We start from the raw sequence: 18285 nt of genomic DNA, 5'->3' as shown, positions 1-18285 counted from the left end.
AAATAATCTGAACTTCTAATTTTAAGTTAGTGGTACTTCTATAATATTGACTTAGTTATATTTTTATGTGGATGTAGAAAACAAACATATCACCACAGTAACTTTGTCCCTGTTTATTGGTATTATGAATGGTACCAGCACATCTAGAATTATTACATAAAATACCTATCCAGAATAATTAAACTTGTATAAAAGGCTTATAGATCCAAGTTTGTTTTGAAAAATTTGATTGAAAATGTAGACTTATTCAGGCAGGTTTCAGTTCTAATAATTTACTACCTAAGTCATTGCTGTGATCTCTGAAAGCAGAAAATAAAGCAAGCAGTTGTTTTGTAAAATCACTTCTGCAATGAATGGTTAGGCACTCATGAGTGTTCCCCACTGCAAGCTCACAGTGAATTAAGTTTACACTGGTGGGTTCAATGAGCTGATCAAATTAAACTTTTAGAAATGGAGCTATAATCAGAATTGTTTGCCATCAGAGCTGATTTTGGGTATTTTTCTTACTATTATGAACAGAGTATTAAACAATATTCATAATAACTATTAATATATCTTTAAGGTCAATGTAAAAGAAAAACTTCAATGCGTCAGTGGTGTTATTTTTAACTAAAACAGCTCCCTGTGAACTTGCATGGATATTTTCTTATGAAGCTACTGTGAATAATAAGTCTTTCTATTAAGTAATGAGCAGTATACAAATGGTATTTCAAAATTATAGTTTACCTTATATTTCATTTGATTAAAGATTTTATACTTCATGTTGACACTGGTAAATGTCATTTATATAATGCACAGTGAAAAGTACATAGAGGAAAATACACAACTCATTGGGATAGGGAAGGAAAGCAGCACTTAATAAACCCTGATCACTCATCTTCATTGCTAGCTCTCTATAGCTTTTATTTTTATTTTTTCAAGTAATGCCAAAAAATTATCAGTATTTTTAAAGATGCTTAAAATATTTTCTAGCGAAACTGCAAATACCAAGTAAATGATATGTATAGAATGTACTCGGAGAAAAATCATTAAAATCCTTGCAACAGTATCACAGAGGCAGCCCATTTCCTCGTGATGATCTATGATATTCATTTGTTGAAATTTTTCTTTTGTAGGTTTAATGCAGTTAGTTTGTTGCCTACACCTACTATCATGCTTACTTATTCTTTTAGATAAGGTTGGTTTCCTTTTATTAGAAACATGGTGTAATTTAATTCTTTATAGATTAAAGCAGATCATTAAATATAAATCTCTCAGATGTATTCGGTCTCATCACAGGACATATTCAAGTATGATTTTTAGGAAGATAAACCATGACAGTGATTTAGGCTGTATTTTGTGGGTATAAATCTCACTGTGCCCTTTCACGTGTGTTTGGAGAATAAAGATTTTCTTTATTAATGCTTTTGGTTGCCATCAACAAAGCATAAAAGTAGAGTTCTTTTGTTTAATGCTGTGTTCTTTAGAGTTATAGTGTAGGATTGTGCATTCTGTTTGATTCAAATTAATTAACAACATTGCACGATCAATGTGTATACTTTTTAAACTATAAAAATCGTGATTGAGTTCTATGTACATTTTTTATTTGAAATACTGGGAAAAGTTTTGGTCTTTAGGCCTGATAATAATGCAAAACACCATGTGTGCCTAGAAACAGGATCTGCCCATTAAGAAAATGGACAAAAGGGCGGTGAGGGAATATAGTATCACAACTGACAGTAAAGAGGGAAACTTTCAAAGACAACATTTTAAAACTTCTATGAAAAAAAACCCTATGAGAACTTAATATAGAGTTGGTATATTTGACAAATAAATTCTTTTGTCTGTGAGAAAAAACTGCTAATTGAAAAAACTATAAGAAATTTATTTTTTTAATTGCAAATTAATTAAATGAGAGGTCTTCATAAACTCACATCATGACATTTCTTTCTGTGTAATTAGCTTTCTGTATAATTTAAGAGTAACTATTTTGTGAATGTGAGATCCAATGTGAGACTCAGTTATATTGAATATTACGTTCTAATGTTTTGTTGTGTACAGCTTTTTAATGCTGATAACAGTTTCTGTAAAAAAGTTTACATAATGACAATTCTACTAAGTATACCAACTAAAAAAAGGATCTGATGTGTGGGTTTAGTTATAATTTTTAGTCTTACAATATAGAGTTCATAATTTTCTTTCTTCTCACACATGATGGCACCATGTTGGCAGCTATAAACTGTCAATTTCCAGTCCTAACTTCATATGTTTTATATTAAATCCACAAAATGTAGAACAAGTATTAGAAAATCAGTCAAATTACTAATTTCATAGAATCATTTAGATTGGGAAGGACCTCTGAAGATCATCTTGTCCAATCCCCTGCTTAGAGCAGGTGAAGTTAGATCAGGCTGCTTAGGAACTTAGTCAGCTTTTAAATATCTTCCAGGATGCAGGTTCTGCATCATCTTTTCAAATATTTTATCACCCTCATGATAAAAATGTTTCTCCTGATATCAGATCAGAATTGTTTAGGACCTCTGACACTTTTTCCTTGCTGTGTTGTCATCTTAGAGTCCACTTTCAAGAAGACTCTTTCTTTTCCAGTATGTCAGTGTCTGCCTTGTACAGGGGAATCCAAAACTGAGCTCGGTACTCCAGCTGTGGTATTACAATGGAATAGAGGGGAATAATTACCTTGTATTTCTTTTGCTAATATGGCCCAGTATGGATTTGGCCTCTTTTGCCATGGACAAATCCTTAGGGAATGGGAAAATGGTTGTGGAAATTTAGGTATATGGAATGAGAGGCATAAGCCTTAGCATGGCAAGGGCTACAGTGGGCGTGATAAGGGCTTTAGCTGCAGCTCTCAGGTGCTATTCCCGATTCTCTTGCTGGGAGCTTAGTTGGATCAAGTGAGGCTCACTATGATCCATCTTACCAGATATATCAAATGGTAAATGAAGAAGGTATGGAACTCTGTGGGATTTCTAGATGGAATATGTTGGGACCCAGGACAGTGATTTCTCGGCACACACATGGGTGGTTACAGACCCAACCTCAGCAGAGGGGCTGTGAGTGCTATGCAAACTTGTATTAGGTAGAGGAAGCTCTGGACAACACGATCCTTTCCCATTCCCTGCTTATCCAGCTAAAACCACCTTAATTATCTTTGCTGTAGTTTCCCATATATAGAATGGGGTTGAGAAGAGAAGGTATGAGGTAGAAAATACTGTCATCTGTGAGGACAAATTTGCAGCTGTTTCCAAGGCTTGTAAAATTATGCAACACTGAACTTATCTCTATTTGATAAGAAAGAACTGAAAAAATGGTGTAGTAAAGAGAAATATTTCATTGGAAATTTTCTGTTGCTTTTTAGATGGCAGCTGTCTGAAGCTGCTCAAACATGAAGTTTTGGATATAAGTATTATAACATGCAACTGTGGAGTCCAGACAAACAAGTGTTATCATTTAGCATCTATCAAGGCCTACCCTGCATCCAGTGTTTCCAAAGTATGCCCTTCTTCTCTGCCAAGTAATTTTATCTGGGCAGAATTTTAAGGAAAGCAGCAATTTTCTAGGATTTCTGAACAAAGGTGTCTGCGTGCATGCACATGCGTACACCAGCTGCACAGCTTTTTGCACAGATATTTCTGTGTGGGACATGTGGCAACCCTGCACACGATTCCGTCATTTATCACTTGACAGCATAAGTCCCACCTGTGGAAGGTGTCTCTGTTGACAAAGATACTGTGTCATATGAACCTTGAAAACTGAGGGGAGTTTGCTTGCCTGGTGTTTCAGATCATTCATCTACAGAAATATTTGCTAATTAAGTGCCTCTTCCTCCACATCATACCATGGCAATTTTCAGAATTCGTAAGTGCAGAACAGGTTTGTCTGAAACATGCAGTTTTACCTTGTACTCCAATGGGTTTAGTTTATTCTCTGATAAACCATTTAGCCATAACTTTATTTAAATGTCAGATATTAAAAACTTCCAAAGAGATCAAGCATTCTGCTACATAGAACAAAAGCCACATTTTGTCATGAAGACATTACTGGCAGAGATTATTTTTTTTTAATCTACTGTAATACTTTCTTTAAAAGGTTCTATCCATATGAATTACACATCTGTATCTGAAGTTCTGCTGTATAAGTTTTAAGTGCAGTATTAATTGACTTGATCTTTTGCATTGTACTTCCAGGTTCGTATTTTTACCTATCTGATTGGAAGAGAAGCTGCTTTTGCTGATAACCTGAAGTGGATGGCCTGTGCTAACAAAGGTTGGTTAACCTTCAACTGTGAAAGCCCTGTTTTCAAAACCCTATTACTGAGCCTTCCTGCATATCTGACCCTCTACAGATATGGTGTCACTGACAACTAATCAGAGGATGGGTTGTTTTTTTTTCCAGGAAAGGAAAAGACTTATTTATCTTGTAGCATACAATTTAAAAACACAAAACCCCCCATATTTGAAATAGATTATTTTCTTAAAATTTCTATGAAACTTTTAAACTATGTGATCTTAAATTTTTTGTTCAGAGAAGAAACTTCAATTTCAAAGCATTTGTTCTGTTATAGCTGTTATTACTCAGACTTAGCTTGGTTCCTAAGAACATTGGGTACAAGTCCTGTTGAGTTAGGCACAGTATATAAAACACCAGACATCCTGTCCATTGAGAAACTGACAGTGTAATTGAAAAAACAGTTTTACATTCTTTAAGGAAGGATCATTAAAACATGTAAGATGATGAGATGCTACAGTAAAAGGATTGACTAATATAAATAAGAATGATTCAGAAAAAAAACAATCCCCCTAATTAATCTTCAGGTTTTTTGTTTTCCTTTCCTCTTGGAAAAAAAATCCAAACCTCTTCTTTTTTTCTATTGTGCCACATTACATTATGATGAATTGCATCAGGTGCTATCCATTTAGTCATTATTTCTTTAACTACTGTTAAGTCCAGCTGATGGAAATTACTCAGTTTGAAGTCTTGTCTTAATCAGCTAATATTACACCATAATTTAGTTTAAATAATAGTATAAGAATCCTTTGAAGCATCTTTTCTGAAGACAATTTAATCAACAAAATCTTTTAGCTTTTTAGCCCAGCTCTACAGATTCAAAAAGATCTAAGTACAGCATCTCTGAAATTAGGACCAGGCAATAAAGTCTGCCTTAGTAGATCATCTGGTCCACATCTTCCTTATTGCCAGAGGGAAAAAAAGTGGTCACCTTTGTCATTCTTCAGGACTACTCTTTTTTTCAACAGAGCCATGTTGCTTTGAGTCAGAATCTCACTCATATGAATCAACCAAACAACTTAATGACTGTTTCTTCTATAAATTTTTTAATCTCAGTTTAATAGTTACAATACCTGCTCTCTGATAGCTTGCAAGGCAAAAATCTTCCTCTAATTGATAATTAAATATTTTTTATAGCTTTGAAAATCACAGTTGGAAACAGCATAAGTGATTATGTCAGGCAGTATGGATTTAGATCTTCTTACAGTTTTCAGCTACAGCTCATCCATTTTCTTTTAGTGAAATGAAGGATTACAGCAGAACAGATGAGGAGTGTAATAATGCCGGTCTAAAGATTGCCTGAATGGCTGGACTGCAGTTTACTACTTGCATAGGTGGGCCAAAGCATGTTGTTGTCAGTGAGGGTCAATGACCCTAAAATCAATTTTCCTTGCAGTGATTTTCCCCTTGGAAGCACAACATAGATGAAGGCTTTTTGCAGGGTTTCCAGCTGACTGGACCGTGCACAGCAGCCCGTTCCTTCAAAATAGGTCACAGGGGAAATTCATACCCCCTTGCAAAACTTCTTTAGCTTCTAGATTCTGATGGTGAAACCTTGAAAAACCTCAAGCATGTTTTTCTGTTACATTTTTATGTATAAGTAGGGCATATCTAGAGGGAGTTGGCTTAATGAAGCAAAACACCAAACCATTTTAAATACATTAAAACATCCAAGAACCCCAAAGTCCCTCTAGAGCGGTCTGTGAAATTTGTAGTGATTTACTCTTCTGTATCATAAGCAAGTGCACATGAAGGAAAAGAATAAAGATTTATTAAGATTCTGAAGTGAACAAAGGTAAAAGTTTCCTAGTGCTTAGCATGCCAGATTTTAAAATAAGCAGGCGCCACCTTTCCCTCAGTAGTCATTTCCAGAAGAAAGCTGTGAGGATAAAGATGGGAGTTAATGCATTACTTACTAACAAAACAGCCAGGATTAAACATTTTTTTCAGTAAAATTCTCTATTAAATTAGTAATTTCACAACCACTGTTTTAATTTAAAAAAAAAAAATAATTTATTGTGGATCATCACTGTGGTTGGCATATTGTAAGATGGACAAAGGAGGGGATTCACCAATACAAAGGAGCAGAGTCTGAGAAAGCAATGTAGAGGAAAATGCTTTGCATATCGGAGGTCTGATAGCAACTAACTGCCAGCAGAGGACAGATCAGCCCTGAGGCAAACTGTGCCCCAGCTGTAGCAGTTTACAGACTATTGTATTAGCAGAAGAGGGTTGCGTACAGGAAGCCCCAGTCACATCCATTCCCATTATTAGCATGACCCCAGCACCTCATGCGCTGTGGGCTCTCGGGGGGGTGGCAGGCAGCCAGTTACAGACACTGTTCACCTGCTTGAGAGGCCTCTTAGGTGGGGGATAGGGGGGGTATTCTCCATGGGAGTTTTACAGCTGCAGCAAAACAATGAATTCTGCTTAGTCCCTACCCAAAGAGGATTTTTTAATTCTGGTATTTTATTAGTTGCAAGAATATTGCATCTATTTTGCACACTGTCCAGAAAAAAAACCCCAGCTGCACTCTATGTAAAAATCCATTGGAGTCGTTTTGAAAAGTCCTGAGTCTAATGGTGGACATTTTCAAGAAAAACAAGCCATCCAAAAACATTGCAAGGACTTTGTAATATGGAAAGGCAGCCCAGTTGCAGAGCATGCGTGTGTCTTTAACCACGTTATTATATGTATCTCACACTTGTCATTACCAAATCTTATCCATTTCCTTCACAAATTTTTTTCCTGCTGGGGAGGAAAAGAAGTAGTGCTGACTGTAAGGGGCTCTAAGGTGGCATAATTCATACACCAGAGAGGTGAGAAGCAGGTGTTAGAATGCAAAAATTTAAGCACGGGTTTGCTGTTATTGCTTGCATGGCCTCAGCAGCTGTGCTCAAGAGCTTCAGAGCATGTCTCTATCTGATGATTAAACCTCGGTGTAGGAAGAGTAAGGTTTCTAAATCCACGGGGTACCTCTGATCTCTAGATAAGAGAGATAAACCTAGCAGTGTAGGAAGCTAATTCTTGTGAGGTTTAGCATTTGTTACACATAACTACAAACACATGAATCATCAAAAAGTCTAAATATCCAGTGAAAACGAACTAAGAGAATGTTACCTAATGCTGCCCCTAGCTATAATATAGTAACTTTTGGTAGAGTTTTCCCATTAGGAGAAGATTGAAAAATAAATATTAGAACAAGCATTAAAAATATGGAAATACCATTCACATAGCTTTTGCAGTTCCTTTCACTTTGTTGTAAAGAAAGCTAAAACTTAAGGAAAACAACTTTTTGTAGAAACAAAGTAAGTAGATGAACCCTAAATGCACAGTAGATAGGTAATTGTTCATATTACATGAGTTATGGAAGCTGTAAAATCATTGTAGATTTTTCTAATGTGAGCTACAAAAGTACAAATGATATTTGTAAGTAGATGAAAAATAAAATCTTCAATGCAAGAAAGGAACAAAAAAGAAATTACAAATGAAACCCACTCCTAAGATCACATTATATAAAACCTAGAGAGAATCCATATGGTTGTGTCTTACAACACCACCTAAGTTTTGACTTTTACACTTCTTCAGCAGAAATTTTTACATTTCCCTAAACGCAGTTGTTTGAATAACCTGATTAAAAGGAATAATGTCTGTAACACACTCTTTGTTTCAACTTTTCATCAGTTGCCACCCGATATATGAATAAATCTGTGAAACACAGACATGATTTAAAAAATATGATTTTTCACACTAATGCCTTTTTCTTCCACTTCCTAACCTTGACTTCTTTAGCTGTCATACCCACTGGACAAGGAGCACTGCATGGCTAGCCTGCAACTAGCCTGCATGCCAGTATGTGTTGATTTGCCATCTGGCTGCTTCTAAATAGGATGCTCAATGTCACTTCTTTCAATCTCAGTGTAGTCACAAATTTTCACTTGTTTTTGAAACCTTTATTTCTTTGCTAAGTTTATATGGAATTGATTCACACATACTCACCACCTCTTTTAGTCTTAGAAAGTTAGGCTAAAAACTGTTTTCTCTCTTGTGCAGTTTAGAGATATAGTTTGCAAGTACAACAAGAATATCTGTAGCATGCTGCCTGGAGAGGTCTGAGTAAGTTGTGATATGACAGTATCCATTCTCAGAAATAATACAAAGAGAAATACCTAATGTAATACACATCCATATGAAGAATACTTACAAGTAAGCGCCCAAATAGGTGTCTCTGCTCATGTTGGCTGTACCTGGTTCAGATGGATCTCTTCTAAATGAAGGAAAAGAAGAAAATAAAGAAAAATTTAGAATTATCATGTCTTGTAACATGTATAAACCTGTATGGCACAACACTAAAGTGTTTCAGATTGGGTTCTGTTTTCTGTTGGTTTTCATTTTTTCTTTTTGAGTAATCTAGCTAAATTTTTTCAGTTGAAAAACTGACATAAAAACATTTCAGGAGGCAATCAGAATGCATGCTCATTTTACAGCAAGGTATTCTTTATTTTCTTTATAGGCTGTGATTTAAAAAAAAAAAATGCCAGGCATGGACCTCCAGGAGCTTCTTAAATGAGTCTTTAGGGCTTTGATTTTAATGAAGTATGACATTAAAAAGTGTTAACTAATTGTGATTTCAACCTGTATGGTTAAGAAAATACTACTTGATTAAGGAAGACCTTTCTATCACCTTAGATACAAGACAAATTTTTTTAAGGAGTTAATCTCCTCTGACTTTTCAGGCATTATTTAATGTGCTCATATATATATATATATATATATATATATATATAAAGTGTTTCAGTGCAGGTGTTGTCCTATTGTTCACTGTACACCACTCAGTGCTAGTAGATCTCTGCTCCAACTGTAATTTTGCACACTATTGTAAGAGAAGTGCAAGTACTGGCATAACATTCACTGAAAAGTACATGAGCTCAACACAACAAATAGTATTGGAGTGGTGAGGTAAGATTGCATAGAAAACACTGAAACAAAACAGTGACTAAGTCTGCTCTTTACGGACCACTAAAAACTTGTCCATGGGGACAACTGAAAGTATATGTTTGGTAAAAGGAGAAATGGAGAGATGAATATATGTGGAGGTCCCTTGCTTTAAATCTTACTACAGAGAAATGAGCAGAGTTTGTGTGCTCTTTCCTTTTAGTGACTTAGTCCTCACTTATAGCCATTGTACACTAGTCTAAGATGGAGGAAGAAAGGCAAAAGGCTGATATGTCTATTTGTGCTTGTGTCTAATTTTTCTGGATTTCTGAGGGGTTTTTTTGCTTTTGAGCATGTAACTTGAAACACGTGAACAGTGCTGCCTATGGCCCCTCAATATTGGTTCTTTTTTAAGCTTTCTGAAATGAGACATACCAAAATTCCGGCAGGTGTACTGAATCAGAAATTTCTACCATTCAGACTACAGAGCACCCTTGCAGTCTTGCCAGAATTGGCCCTGTCTACAATAAACAGAGCTCAGAAGTGCTTTGCAGCTGCCATGTTTTCTGCTGAAGCTTAATATTCCAGCTCCATAGAAGCTGTGATCTTCTCAAAAGACTAAAATTGTAGCAAGGCCTCTTTCATGAAAATTCCATATTGGTCTTTTCTCATTAAAGAAAAGGAAGGTATATGAAGGGGAACTGATGCATTTAAATAAGTCCTGATGAAACTATAGCCTTGAAATTTGTCAGTCCTTCACCACCCTTGCATGATGTGGGCTCCAGATGTCAAGTTTGTGATGTATAAAGATACTTGACAGCCAAGCACTGAAAAGGAAGTGGTGACAGCACAAATAGCTGTGGCCTCTGCTGTTCTCAATGCTGTCAGGTCATAGATGTTTAAAGGATTAACAAAGCTGTGATTAACAACCACTAAACCAAGCAATTCTAGTTGTAGTCCACATTTTCTGTGACCTGCCATTTATAAATAACATATTGCTATTATCTGATGTTTAGTCACATTCTATATGGACGAGCATTTTAGAGAACACCCAGCTACTGTTTTATTAATGTAGCTGTAATCTGTAATGTTTCTTGAAACTGGACAAACTAGGTGAGACAATATTGGACAAAATTAATACCAGTTCTAACTTTTAAAATATGCAAGATTATAAAAAAACCCCAAACATTTTACCATTTAACAACAAAAGTTTTCTGGAAATAAAGAGTTTAGGAAAGGCAGTGCAGTGGTTCATAGTGATATTGGGAACCCAGTTCTTCAGGATTGGCCAGAGGTTTCACAGACTTCTGTTTTTACCAGGTATTATTGTTTGAGGCTGCTTTTTATGAAAAATTTATTTTTTTCATTTCATCTCTGAAAATAAACAAACAGAAAACATGACAGACATAAAATACATCATACTTCTTATTGCAATTTTCCTTAATTTTTTCTGTCTGGTTTTTAACTTAGAATTGTGTGTTTTCACAGGGTTTTTTACTCAGATCTCTACCTTAGCTGATGTTCAAGAGAATGTCATGGAATATCTCCATGTGCTTAGCCGACCAAAGGTTATTGACCAAGAACATGATGTAGTATGGACTGAAGCATATATTGACAGCACTGTAAGTGTGCATGATAAAGCATTTAATATAGGCTTATTGCATATAATGAGGAATTAGGAGTAAAACTGTTGTGGTAGAAACACTAGTTGTGCACCTGATTTCTGTTGCTGGAATGTGCTGATTCAGTGTAAGAATCAGGACTTGATATCTTTATGTTAGAAGTAAATAATTAAAGATTACTGAACTTTAGCAAATATTTATACATCATAAATTAAATAGAAAATAATGAAACAAACTTGAGTAACAGCATAATTTTAAAATTTATGACTTCCAAATGTAGATTTCTTTTATTAACCAAAAATGGGCTTGAACAGAAATTGATTGGATTGAGTAACCATTTTTTCTATGTGTTTTAAAAAATTTCAATGAATACATCAGTATAAAAGTTTAGACTGACAAGAATCAATACTTCTAGTATATAAAGGTGGGTCAAAATCTGGGGGACAACTGTCCTGGGGAAGAATAATGAGAAGATTCTGCCTTTTAAAGTGGATTAAATGGGTGATATGCTAACAAAATTGTCATAAATGTCCAATTTTAATTTGACATCCCTTTGAAACATTATAGAGTTGAAGCAGAACTTTCTGTTATGCAGAGACTGAGCACTCATGATACTTCTGTATCATTTGTGGTAAATCATGAGATTTGCAGATGGTTGTTCATTTTCATGGGTTGGTCTGAAATAACTTTTTATCTATTTCTCTTCTTGTTTCTTTTGATCCAGTTAAAATATTTTGGTTGTATATTGTCTGTAGAACAAGAGTTTGTAGGAAATACCTGTAATTTATTACAAGTAATGCCAAGTATTCACTATAATGAAGATCACCACAGATGACCAGTGGCAAAGCTGTTTCTTTTTGTTTTAAATTTTTACTTTCATGAAGATGGGACAAGGTGGGAGAATCTCATCAGCTTCACTTTTATATTTGGGGGGTTTTTGTTTCTTTGTTTCGTTTTGAGTCTGTAATGTTTCTAGAAGATTTCATTTTAAATTGATACAAAAATATTCTAGGAAAAGAGCCCACTCTGAAAATAGAGTTTTGCTTCATTTTTAGATTTGCTTAGGTTTTTTCTATTCTTCAGTTGTGGCCATGGCTGGAGTATTGTAAAATAAATACTAAAACTGCAGTTATGAAGGAGAAACAGAGTTGCCTGTAAATGTTGCTTTGGAGGGAATTTACTTATCTGTGTTTCCTTTTTAAAAAAGACATGTTAATCCAGTCTCCCCTTTGTTCTCTTTCTTTTATTGAAGCATAAGGATGAGATGAACAGAAACTACCAGTTACCACTGTCCCTTCAGGGCATCCCATGAAATGGGGAGATGACTATGAAAACCTAGTTCTTACTCACTTCTTGCTTTTATATGCTTGAAGTAATCAGTGTGTGTATATGTTGAAGGGAGTTTTTGTATTGTTAGACAGAGTAGCAGGATGAGATCCATTTAAGTGGTGTTTTAGTACAACTCTCCTCGTTGTTTGCTGAAGAATATTGCACTAAAAGTGTTCCAAATAAATCTTCCTCCTTTCTCAACATCAAGTCCTCCCCTTTACCTACCAACAAAATACAAAATGCTGTTTCAGAATTAATTTTACACTTTACTCTCTCTTTTGTCTGTTAATCTATATTTCTTTGATCATTGCAGGGAGAAAAACATTCAGAAAAGTTAGTCTAACTTTCAATGATTCTCCTGTAGGTTATGGAAAGGCTAAGGAAAATGAACTACTTAATGTTGTGTGAAATACTAAGTGAATACAGCAGGGGTGAGTAAATGCAAGTGAATTTAAGAACACTAGAGGGAGTGTAGAGAAGGAATCTTGAGAGGAGGAAAACCAACGGAGCTGTTACATTCTTGAATAAAGGAACTGTTTAAATCCAAACAAAGCTGTTTTACTGCAATCAAAATAAAATACTTCGACGTTCTTCTCTTTCTCTTCCTTTCTCACTCTGTTGACTAAGGCTAAATAATGTTACTATATACACTTTTTAATATATATATATATATGTACACATCTATATACACATGCACTCATATACATACTCACATGCACACACATATTTTTAAGTGTCTGAAAACTCCACTCAGGACCTTAATGGGTTGGATGCTATAAGAAAAGATTTTAAGATAGAACACCGTGATCTGCTTAGGTGCAAATACCTTTCTCCTCCATCCTGCTCCCCTCAAAAAAAAAAAAATAGACAAATGAACAGGATAAATTAGCATAGTCACATACAAAACTTTGGGAATAGCAATGAAGGGAACCTTGTAACAAATCATGGGTGCTTCTGCCTCAGCTAAAGGTGCCAGAGACAATTCCCTGGCCATCTCTACTGTATTGGCATTGGAAGTGCCATCTAAATAATCCTTTCCATTTCATAACTTGTTGATTTTCATAGACAGTTTGTGTTCCTGCTTGGACCTTGCCAGGTTAGAAATAGTAGGGTATTCCCAGACAGCTTAAATGTTCTTATCATCCAGCTGTGTCAGGACAGCCATAGCTAGATTCTCAGGATTATATATACAGGGTTGTAATCAGCGTCACTGTGCCCTAACAGCATGGAGTATACTTCCTCATTCCCTTCCCACTGAATATCAGAGCTAATTGGCCAGCCCTGCTGTTTCTGAGCATGCAGCATTAGGCTGGAACATACCAGGATCCAGACAGAAAAAAGCTTGACAGGAATACTCTCAGGATACAAAACGTTTCCCCTGATGCCCCAGCCTGTTCTCATCCAATATTTGTTCAGGATATTTAAGTGTTTGATACCATTTAGGAATATTCTCAGAAGAATTTTGCTACTAAAACAAGGCGTCTAATTCCTGCGTCTGTTCGCCTTTCCTGTAAGAGGATGTCTGCAAAATGTTCATACAGCTGCCTGTTCAACCTAGCTTTGACACCCTGAGGTGCTCTACTTACTGTTACAAAAAAGTACAGCACTTATAGAACTGGAAATCCCTGGCAAGACATCATATGCAGAAAATGTAACATGGAGGAACCTGTATTTATGTCAGGTCTGTGTTGCCTTTGACACTGTCAGGGTCACATAAAGCAACTGAGACTAGGCCTCTCTGGGTGAATCCTTGCTTTGCAGACAGCTGAACTGGCTTCCTTTTGTGTGTCCCTAGACTTTGTTCTCTCCCCAGTGTTTCTTGCCTTTTTGAAGAGGTAACCAGCCAGTTCCTAGGGTCAGTTTTAGCTATCCTCCATCAAAAAAGTCTCTGTTCCCTTAAAACCAGGATTTCATGTTGGAAACATTATTATCAGTTACTCAAAGCCTCACTTCTTTCAAAAAAAGATCTTTTGATATAGGAGTGATGTAATCCTAAGAAGCGTCAGTGACTCTCAGAGAAACTTAACAGATTTCTGAAATAATTTAAATTTAGGTCTGTGCAGAACTGGGCTGATTCCTCAGTGTGCTTGGTTTTGTCATTTGAGGAGTAGTCTTTACAGGCTTATCTTTGGCTAATTCTAAAATCAGTTTCACTATAGTTGAAGTGCTAGTCCTGTAATAAGCTAGTAGATTAAGTGCTGCCAATACCTTTAGGCTAAAATGTTGGGGTTGAAGTATGTGATATATACCAGCCAGTGTCTAGTTTTGATTCAGAGTCCTCTGATCCCAAATTCCACACCTTTCCCTAGGCTTGGTTTCTTTTCCATTTGTACTTCTCTAGTCAGCAGTTTGATATGCACTAGAAGTGAGCAAGCTCTGTTGGATCTGTGAGATACCATAGGAAAGGGTGTTTGGGCTGTCAAGAGTGAGGGGACAGGCAGATGATTCTTGATTGTGGAGTGTGATAGGAGAAGAGATTATCTTGCTACACGTTTGTGTTCAGCTGTGTAGCCTAGAGGTGCTGTAAGGTTTAGCTTGGATGGTTGCAGGTGGGACACATGTACAGTGGGCCCTAGACAGTGAGATCTGGCCAGCACTCCAACAGACCCATCTCAACGTAACGTTTCTGCCTCAAAAGAAGGTCACATTTGGATCTGATGTTGCTGCATCAACATCACTAAGGCCTACGAGTATGCTTCAAAAATACCTTAATGGGTGCTTAAAAACACAGTTGGATTTCTGCTTGAAATCTTCCAAAAGTGCTCTTCCCTGAGTAGAAAATAATTCTAGAAGTATGAAAGTATTTCAGGGAGGAAACAATTTTAAAGTGGTCGATGACTTCTTTTAAGCATATGTGCATCTATAGCAAGTCAATACAAGTGAGTATATTGGGGGGAAAAGCAAAATTGCCTGGGCATCAGAATAATCAAGTGAAGTATTGCATAGAGGTGGTCTCTTGGCATTGTGGGTAATCATCTATAAAGCACAGAAGCCCTTAACTCATAGTAACATCTGGAATGTCAAGAAACACAGCTTTTTGCTGCAGGAAATAAAAAGACTGGACTGACCCCTGAGTTACCACTGCTTAAAAGCTTGCAATTGAGAATTTGTTTATTGGTGTGTATAATTTGACCTACTTGGACTTTGTTGACTCTTCCTCGTGAAATTTGTTTCTCATAACCGTACCTGAATATGTTCTCTGGATCTAATGCACCACTGAGTTCATCTCCTTCAGGCTATTAGTTTCAAGCTGTGAGCAGATTCAGGCATACGTTACCCTGTTGGCTCCGTTCAGTTTCCAACTGCAGGATTCCTTTGCATAAAAATTCTTATTTCATTCCATATTTTGATATGACTGGTGCTTCAGAATTTGAGTTAATTTTTTTTAAAAAAGCATTCTGAGTTATTACAGGTCATGATTCATCTTAATATGAATGGTGAGTGGTTTTTATTCTTTATACTTTTCTTCAGTGTTAAAGTACTATATGTTGATACTTCATTTGCATTATCCCCACCTTCTCATAGACATACATTAAATTATGGACTTTAGTTCAATTCTACAACTGCTGTTAAAAAAAAAAATCCTTCTTTTCTTTCTTTTTTTTCGAAGCGGGGATTTTTTAGAAATATTTTCTGACCAAGAAGCTGATACTGTGCTAGTAAAGCAACCTGTCCAATAAACTTATTTCCCCTTATGAAGGCAATAAATACAGCTAAAGCATTTCTGAAATGTTTATGATGGATGTTACAATTACATATATGATGAAACAATTCCAATTTATTCTTCTTCATCCTTAAAACAAATAATCAAGTACTATATAGGCATACAATTTACCCTGGTTCAGGTTCTTTGCAGAAATTTATAGGGAATGTAGGAAGCTCACTCTTCTCAGATACCTGTCACATCAGAATCCAAATGTTTTAAGTATGGAAATTTAGATTCTGGGATACAGGTCTTTGTCAAAGGATGAATTCTGAGCCAGTTCCAGAGCAGCAAGGGAAGCTGTATACATGAAGTCCTGTGTATAATGTACAGAGATATAACAGAAAGTTCTACAGACTGAAAGCTATTTTGCTGGCATTTTTTCCATCCAGGAGTTTCTGGTGAGGTATAAAAATGCTATTTAATGCTTCTTCCATTCACACAGTTTCCTTTGTGTTCAATGCACAGAAGAGCTTTTATAAAGTAACAAAAATTAAATAGTACCCACTTTTCACTAGCTTCTATTCCCAGAGATATCTTCAAATACTTTTGGTGGCACAAGTTAATTGTGCTATTATAAGAAGTATGTGACATTAGCATTTTTATCACAGTAAAAGGTTCCCTGGGCCTCTATTTCAAAACTAACTTCTAGATTGTAGTACTGGTACGCATGAAAATGCATCAGAGTGTTCAGAATGCTCATGTATGTCTACAGCAAGTAAATATTGGTACTCACTGCAGAACTGAATGTCAGGAAATATCATTAATCAGCAGCTGTGAAAAGAAAACTTACACACAGGCAGTAAGTTTTTATTTTTTAAAATATTTTTAAAACTAGAAATCTGTATTGCTTTTTTCCCAATCCCACTTTGGACTTGGTTACATGCTCTAACCTTCCCTTTGTGGCTAGCATCTCTTAATCTCTAATAATTTACAGCTCTTTATCAGAGAATGTCATCACTTCTGACTGACTCTGAAGTTCCCATGAGAACTTCCTTTTCTTGCTTTGACATTTGAGTGAATTGGGTTAGGGAAGGAAAATCCCATGCATGGATATCAGGCCTTCCATCAGGTCGTTTGTTCTTAAAATAAGGTTCTTCAAGCTCTGCTTTGTTTGCTACAGATCTGCAGTGGTCTTTTGAAGACTCTGATATGGGAGAAAAAGTAGAAAGTAGCCCAGGGAATGCCTTCTTATAAGTGCTTCAGTCTGGATTAATTTTCCTGGAAAAATATAACAGCTCTGACCATTTCATCTTTTTCAAAGCTTGTATAAGAGCATGATTACAGTTTGAAGTTGCAGACCATCTGGCCCAGCAATTATGGTGTGCTGTATTTGGACTGGGATCTTGTAGATATGGGACAGTGCTTGAAATATTAACAGTGGTGATCAGTGCAGCTACTTGTTCACACAGTAGAAAAAGACTATGCACATATTTGTATGTAGGTGCAACATCCCTTTATGCTGATGATTAGCAGGCTGTCTGTAGAAATCTTCATTGAGAGCCCAATTAAAAAAAAACCTTTGAGCCATGACTTTTATGAGTTTTGTGGCCCAAAATCTCCAGTTGCCATAATTAAGTATTTTCTCGTTCTCTCCTAAACAGTTCTAATCTGTTTGTTTTACTGCTGGATCTAGAATAAATGAATTACCATTAACAACATTAACCGTTTCAAACTCAGTAAGATGTGTGTCAACTGTAAAAACATAATGAGTGCTCAAGATAGTAAATTAATAAACCTCTCAACTGAATAGAAATAATGCACTCTCATTATCTTTCAGATGCAGCTCAAAATAACAATGGGTGTTGTTCTTTTTTGTTAGAAAATGCACATCTGAATTACTTCTGTTAGGCAGCAGGGTGCTAATCAGTGCAAGGAACGCTGTGCCACTTAAATTTGAGCTTAGAGCCCTTGCTCACACACCAGTACAGGAGTCACAGTGCAGTGTGTCCCAATAAAACACATAAATTGAGACCCCTGAAATGAAAATTGGGATGTGAAAAGGAAAATAAAGTCCATAATGACCTAGTGGGAATACGAATACTTTAAATAAAAATTTGTGCATTTTTTTCCCGCAAACACGGTATGTACAAGTAAGGACATGCATAAGCACAAATAGCACCTATGCACATGTATGTCTGTGAATATGTACCTTTCAGCTTTTGAAGTAAACTACTTTGATAAATTACATGTTTGCTTTACTCCACTGCTAGTGCTGGAACTTAGGCTATTAGGGCAATTTTCAGGGATTGCATTGCAAAGAATATTACTACGGAGAGCTAATTGCTAATTGTCAATGTCACTAGAAAGAATGTTGTAAGGAAATAGTATTTATTTTAATGAATTAACACTTTCAATGTGTATTGCTATATATGGTATTTACACTATAAAATGCTATATATGATACAT

General features: G+C 35.9%; 1 protein-coding gene across 4 annotated transcripts in view; it reads left to right on the top strand.

Annotated features, from left to right (window-relative positions):
- CACNA2D3 (calcium voltage-gated channel auxiliary subunit alpha2delta 3) overlaps nt 1-18285 on the top strand; it is a 470721-nt gene that overhangs the window by 299986 nt on the left and 152450 nt on the right. For all 4 annotated transcript variants that reach the window (XR_012634269.1, XM_074914174.1, XM_074914173.1 and 1 more), the window contains 2 exons: nt 4188-4266; nt 10711-10844. Coding sequence is in view for 3 of the 4 variants with exons in the window: in XM_074914174.1 (XP_074770275.1) it covers nt 4188-4266; nt 10711-10844 (213 nt within the window). In the remaining variant the exon portion in view is untranslated. The remainder of the gene's footprint in view (nt 1-4187; nt 4267-10710; nt 10845-18285) is intronic.

Source organism: Athene noctua, chromosome 10 (assembly GCF_965140245.1).
Source record: "Athene noctua chromosome 10, bAthNoc1.hap1.1, whole genome shotgun sequence".
Classification (NCBI taxonomy): Eukaryota; Metazoa; Chordata; class Aves; order Strigiformes; family Strigidae; genus Athene; species Athene noctua.
This window is presented reverse-complemented; position numbering and strand designations above follow the sequence as displayed.